Genomic DNA, 6,638 nt, shown 5'->3' with positions numbered 1-6,638 from the left:
ATGACAGCTAAAACGTACTTTAAAAAAACTGCGCCATCTGTTGGGCGTAAAAACAACACGCCCTTACATTATTTCTCTATCTGCACATACTGAACCACAGCAAAGCGTGGTGGAGTACTGCCTGAATATTAACATTAATCTTCCGCCAAAGTTACTTGATGCGATTCTCTGCTAGCTAAGTACACCATCATTGCACAAGGTATGCACCCACCTACACGTACAGTAACAGTAATTATTAGTGTACGTGTAATAATTACTGTTAATTAACAGTAATTATTATGTACATCACGCTTTAATTTTTATTTTAATTAAACAGAATAATTACCATTAAAAATAAAAATGATCTTTGAATGGGATCATCAGTTTCTAAACATTTACGAAGAAATTTGTTGATATTATGCGAGTTCTTTCAGTTAGTTCTGTGTACAAAGGCACCGCATAATGCTAACACAGTCGTGTTTCTAGAGAAAATGTTTCAAAATTAATAACCACAGTGTTACGTCTATTTTATCAAAGAAAATTTCCAATAATAATCAAGAGTATCTGATGAAAAATTCTAATTAAAACTTTTCTTTTTTACAGATGACGCACGACCAAAAGCAACGCAGACTCCTGGAGGCCAGTCATCGTTTTATTTAATAATAATGATTTCCTGATATTGATTCTAATGACTCATTTCAAATTTAAGTAGATAATTTAAATAACGTGGTTCATTAGCGTAAAGTGGTAATATTGTTTACTCTCCCAGTTTAAACACGTTTTAAAAATCAATGTTTTATAATAATCAATTTAGTAAGTTTATTTCGTAACAAAGTGGTACGTACCTATAAACATTACTATACTGAAATCAAGGTGATTTAAAATTAAATATTGTTAACTTATAACGAGGTGAATTCTAATTTAATTTGGTAAACTCGTACCAGGGTGGTTTCAAAGTCAATTTATTAATCTGGTTTCAAGTTTATAACACAACAAACTCGTAACAATAATGCGATAGCAGGAAGTTAGCAAATCAAAATGGAGGTTCCGCACGTGGCAACAAGTGCCATTATTTTGGAAGATGAGATCGCTTCCAACTTCACTCCAAACTACAGTGGAGCAGTTTTCGATAATTTTGAAGAGTTGGATCATTGCGATCAGACCAACCCTTTCTTCAACTGCTCGCTGCAAGAATACCTTGTTTACATGCTGGGTCCACAGCAGTTGGCACTTTCGGTCGCTGTTCCTATAACAGTGGTCTATGTGCTGATTTTTGTGACGGGTGTTGTGGGAAATGTATCGGTGTGTATTGTGATTGTGCGGCATCCATCAATGAGGACGGCCACGAACTACTACCTGTTTAGTTTGGCCGTCAGTGATTTGACGCTTCTCTTATTGGGTGAGTGATTTTTATTTATTTCATATAATATTGACATCATATATATGAACGAAGAGACATAGCCCTGAACTATAATTTGTGTGAAGTGTCGTCAACGTCGTTTACCCATACTAGTAGTATGGTACTACTAAACGGTGAACAGATATGTATATTAGGGTGTCCCAAAAAAATTAAAGTTGTTATTTTTGAACGCATACCCTCAAATTTTTTTTTAATAATGACAAAACACTGACAAAAAAATCGTTTTCTTTGGACAACTGCAACCCGTGCCGACTTGCATCGAAAGATGTCAGTACTTGTACATTAAGACGCCAGCGAGCAAACGTGTTGATGAGCTTGTAGTAACTTGCTATTTTGTTAGTAAACGAAAATCAATCGTTCAGGCAAGATGTTGTTAGATTTACGCACTTCTAAAAATAATGTATTTTTAATAGGAGTCGTAAAACACCAAATATCGGGTTCTAAACTGCCATCTAATGGACAAGTTCTTGAAGTTTTGTTCTACAATATCCGGAAAGTGAATTTAACTGTGAATATATACCAAATATAGCCATAGTTGATATTAAAAGCTGTGTTTGAAGTAAAAATCAGTCAAGTGACTACAAGCCCTGACATACCACTCTTCAAAAAGTTTCGAGATAACTGTAAAAATGTTGATCCCGATAAAATTCAGTGCTACAGAGAAAATCTCACCTTGCACCTAACCGCTTCCGGAATCGATAATTTGCTTGACTTTTACCGTACTGCACTGACAACAAAAATACTTTGAGATGACTATTGAGAGTTTTTAGAGCTCTGTGTGATAGTTTTAGGAGGAGATACAGCAAGAAAATTTAAGATGCGGCCTCCAGGTGCTCGATGGATGACAAAGACGCTTTATTCTTTGAAAATATCATTAATTTGTGCGCAATTTAAAATTACCGGTAAGGATAAGGCGGCACTTTTAGACGTTTGCCTGTTCATAGTAACATTATATGTCAAACCATGGTTACAATGTATTATAGCAGTTAAAGCACCTTACCAGGACTTGTGTTTTTTTAAATCGATGAAGGCTTAAGAAAAAATTGATGAAAACATCTCAATGGCAGCTTTATTTCTGTTCAGTAAGCAGTTATGGTATTTGACCGATGAAGAATCTATTTTATCGCTGTTTGACGACGCTGTGGATCAAACAACTAAAATAAAAATGCTCGAAATATCAAAAAAAAATAATTTATCAACCCATGACAAACGTTACATCCCATCGAAGGAAGATCTTGATGGTAAATTGTATGGTAAGTTTATTAAATAGTTTAAATTATGTTTTGTATTGAGGTTTTTGTTCATATCATAATTTAGTGACTTTTGTTTCAGAGAAAAATATTTACGACTTCATTTCAGTCAAGAGCAAGTATTTGTTTGATCGTCTGAAAACAGATGCCAGTTTTCTTAACGAATTCCTTACGATGTGGTCATATAATGCTTCGTATCAAGAAGTCAGAAAGAAAATGTCGCCGCTGAGAGTAGTGAATGATACAACTGAAATAAATGTTAAGTTAATGCAAGATTTTCATGGCTTAATCTCACGGTCGAAGAGGAAACAAATAAAATTTTTGTTTCCTCGTTTTCAGGACCACCGGAAGATTTATCCTGACTCTAAAAAACAAACTATGAAGAAAAAATTTAATCAATAAACCATTTTTAAATATTAAACACTACATAATTGAACATTTGTGCATTTTTAAATTTTATTTATCCGACAAAAATGAAAGTTGAAAATCCTTCCATATTAACTCTGTACCATATGTTTGGCATCAAGTCGGCACAGGTTGCCGGTGTTTAATCAAAATAATATTTATTATATGAGTTATTGGGATCAAATGGAATAAAAAAAGAGGGTATGCATATTTAAATTCATGAAAAAAAAAATCTTCCTTATGTCCTGGGACACCCTAATGTATATATTAGGCGCGGTCCGTCCATGCATGTTAAAGGGACTTCTAGCCGTAAAAAATAACACTGCAATTTAAATATTTTAATATTTCTACAGCAACCTTAATGTGATTTTTTTTACAAAAACGGCGTATTTTATTTGTAAAAAAACATACAAATATTATTATTATAAGACATTGTGCATGTTTTCGTCCCGTTTCTGTGTAGTACCCACAACGAACTGCACGATACAAACAGCGCGGGCGAGTCTAAATACACATACATTCTCAAATAATGTAAAACGCGTAAAACACACTGTCGTGTGGAAGCGATCTGTAAACCGTATCCAAGAATGCTAGAACGTACGTTCTTTCCGCGCATGCGTACTGAGACCCGCAAGCCAATATATTCGTCAACTTTATACGATATTAATGACAGCATCCAACGTTCAAAAACCATAATTAATGCTTAAACATAGGTATAATGCACAGAATCGTACACTCTATACTAATCCATTGGATTGTAAGTGCGCGCTGCTTTGACATTTTGATTTGAGCTCGAATTCTTATTGAATATTATTTACCTTCAATTTACTTTTTAATCATAATTGAAATAAATAAAAATGAATACCCAAAGTAAGATGGATACTCTGTAAATTATAATAGCGAATTGTGTGGTTGTTTAATTAAATCATTAATGCAAGAAAGTTTTGTGTCTCGTCCATTTGCGGAAAAAAACCTTATTCTGGATACTGGAAATATTGAGTTATGGAGCTTAATGGATTTATGGAGATAATTTTAGAGGGTAACTAGTTGTATCTTGTTTGTGAGCTAGCATCTAGATGTGCATATTTGATATCAAGTACGTAGTAAGTACGAGTATAAACATTTGATGTCCAGCATCCCTTCTACAAAAAGTCACCGACCGCCACTGATACATATGGCTGCGCGGCTTTTTTCATATAAAAATTAAATATGGATATAAGGCCAAAATACTCCACTAAAAGGAAAGATTTAATGCTAATTATTTAGTATGGATGTGTGCTAGTTTATTTATTTGAGTTTAAAATTATAAAATAAAAACTATTAAAGTCGTCGATTTTTCAAATATTTAAATTGTCAGTTAATGATCAATAAATAAAAAAAATGTACTCACGTCTTCGTAAATATAATGACATATAAAATATTATTCACTATTAAATTTTATTATAAAAACATTTCGATGGGTTTAAAGTCAATTAAAAAATTACCGATTAAATAATTTTTTTTGATTCAATGTTTAAATTGTTAATTTTATACTTCGCTGTATAAGAAAAATTGCATTTTTAATAAAAACTATTAACTCACAAAAAAATCCTAAATTGCCTATAAAATCAAGAAATAATTTTGTCCGCAAATAAATAAAATGGCACGTATCCATACTAATTATTTTTGCTAAACCTTTTGATTTATCAAGATATATTAGTAAAGAATTTCGGCCTAAAATCTAAATTTAAATGTTATATTAAAAAGGCCGCGCAGCAATTCCTCTACAGACTCAAGGCAAGTTATTCATAATTGGCAGAATTTCATTTTAATATTTTTGATAGAGGACTTATTAAAAGTTGTACATAATTTTTTTAATGTTATCTGCCTTTCATTTACTTCTGTGGCAAAATAAATTCAGTCATAAATACACTTTTTCTCTTAATACCTTTTACCCATATAATTATTATAATATTAAATTGTACTAACGCCACCACACCCACTTTCAAATCTGTAATAAATATAATAATGTTGGACAAAGAAGATGAGGTACTCATCGAAATACGCATTTCTTCCTTTTTTAAATCGCTTTAATGTTGAACTCCCAATGGCTTAGACGCTTAGACCACGAACCGCCACTGGTCACTAGACAAAGATAAGATAGTTTTTTTTTTGTAGGATGAATTTTTACGTTTCGTGAAAATGACTGAAATTATTTATCTATAAAGTATTATCTAATACGATATGATTTCAACTTAACAAGTAACTTCATCGGTAATAACACTAATAACTAACTAGATTTCTGATGATGCTATTGGTGACTTCACCATCTATTATTTTCTGCTTCTATGTTTTTATTTATTTAAAATTAACTATTAAATTAATATGTACTACTAAATTTTTAATTAGTATAGCTAATATTAAAAACATCAGCTACCATAACATAAGAGTTACCAATGGTGTGTATTCTTTTATATGATAATAGTGTATATATTTATAGTAGTGTATCACCCTTTGTGGCAGCCGGACGCGTCTTAACGCGTCCTAAGCGTCAACCGCTGTGTGTTTTTTTAGTATTTTCAAGGGAAATGAACCAACATCCCTTTGAAATTATTTTAAAATCAATCAATCAACGTTTTAGATAAATTTATCAACCATTTATTAGGAATTTATAATATGTGATTTGTGTGCAGTATGTTAAAATTGAATATTCAGATATTTTGCTCAAAATATTCGACATTCGAAACGAACGTCGATCGGTAAATGCACCCCAGATATTTTCAACGGAAATTTCGGAAACTCTGAAGGGCCTAGAAAGTGTAAGTAGGTTAAGCCCAGGGTAATTTACTATCCCTACCGTCGCCTTGTATTGCAGGCAGAATGCAATGTTTCAATAATCACCAGGACGGACTCGCCGAATGCATATGTGAGGTGTCAGCGCTTTATTAGCAGCAGAAACACACCTCGACGGATGAAGAACCTCGTGCTGGCACTGTTGGTGGACGCGGTGGACTCTATCGCTGCAGCAGCTGGTCCAGTTTCTTCACCACCTAGGATTCATGCTACAGAGTCTCCATCTTCTATCTTCGTTGAAAGTCACAGCGGTGCTGCCATGGTCTGGTATCTGTGAGAGGATATTCTGTCAGCGCTTTATTAGCAGCAGACATATACCTGGACGGATGACGAACCTCGTGCTGGCACTTTTGGTGGACGTAGTGGACTCTTTCACAAAAAATAAAATAAACAAAAGATATAAATATTACAAAAATAAAGTAAAGTAAAGTTAAGTAAAATGAAGTAAAAACTGCCCCTGAGGTGATATCTCACAAAGATAGTCCAAATAAATAAATAACCCCCGAGGCTCACGTGAAACATACTGTAGGTATATGTATATCATTGAATTTCAATCATTTTAACAATATCTCAGAATGATTGCAAAAATGGCCGACAATGTCATTTAATATCTCACGTTTATATATATCATAAGATATCATTCGGAAAGCGTCCACTTGTCCGAACCTTTAACTATCATCTCAGATATTTTATTTCTCCAGTGCATTACCTTTTACGAGGGTAGACACGGGCGATCCTTCACCCCCGGGACT

The 6,638-nt window shown here is 33.3% G+C and overlaps 1 protein-coding gene across 1 annotated transcript in view; it reads left to right on the top strand.

Annotated features, from left to right (window-relative positions):
* Nucleotides 1–1,017: 1,017 nt before the first annotated feature.
* Nucleotides 1,018–6,638, top strand: part of LOC149413825 (neuropeptides capa receptor-like) — a 335,462-nt gene continuing 329,841 nt past the window's right edge. Inside the window, exon 1 of the mRNA XM_089644473.1 lies at nucleotides 1,018–1,378. Within this exon, the coding sequence (XP_089500599.1) occupies nucleotides 1,018–1,378 (361 nt within the window). The remainder of the gene's footprint in view (nucleotides 1,379–6,638) is intronic.

The sequence above is a fragment of the Hesperophylax consimilis genome, chromosome 21 (assembly GCF_061612785.1).
Source record: "Hesperophylax consimilis isolate HC1 chromosome 21, BYU_Hcon_1.0, whole genome shotgun sequence".
NCBI classification, from domain to species: domain Eukaryota; kingdom Metazoa; phylum Arthropoda; class Insecta; order Trichoptera; family Limnephilidae; genus Hesperophylax; species Hesperophylax consimilis.
Note: the sequence above shows the minus strand (reverse complement) of the source record. Positions and strands in the feature narration are given on the sequence as shown.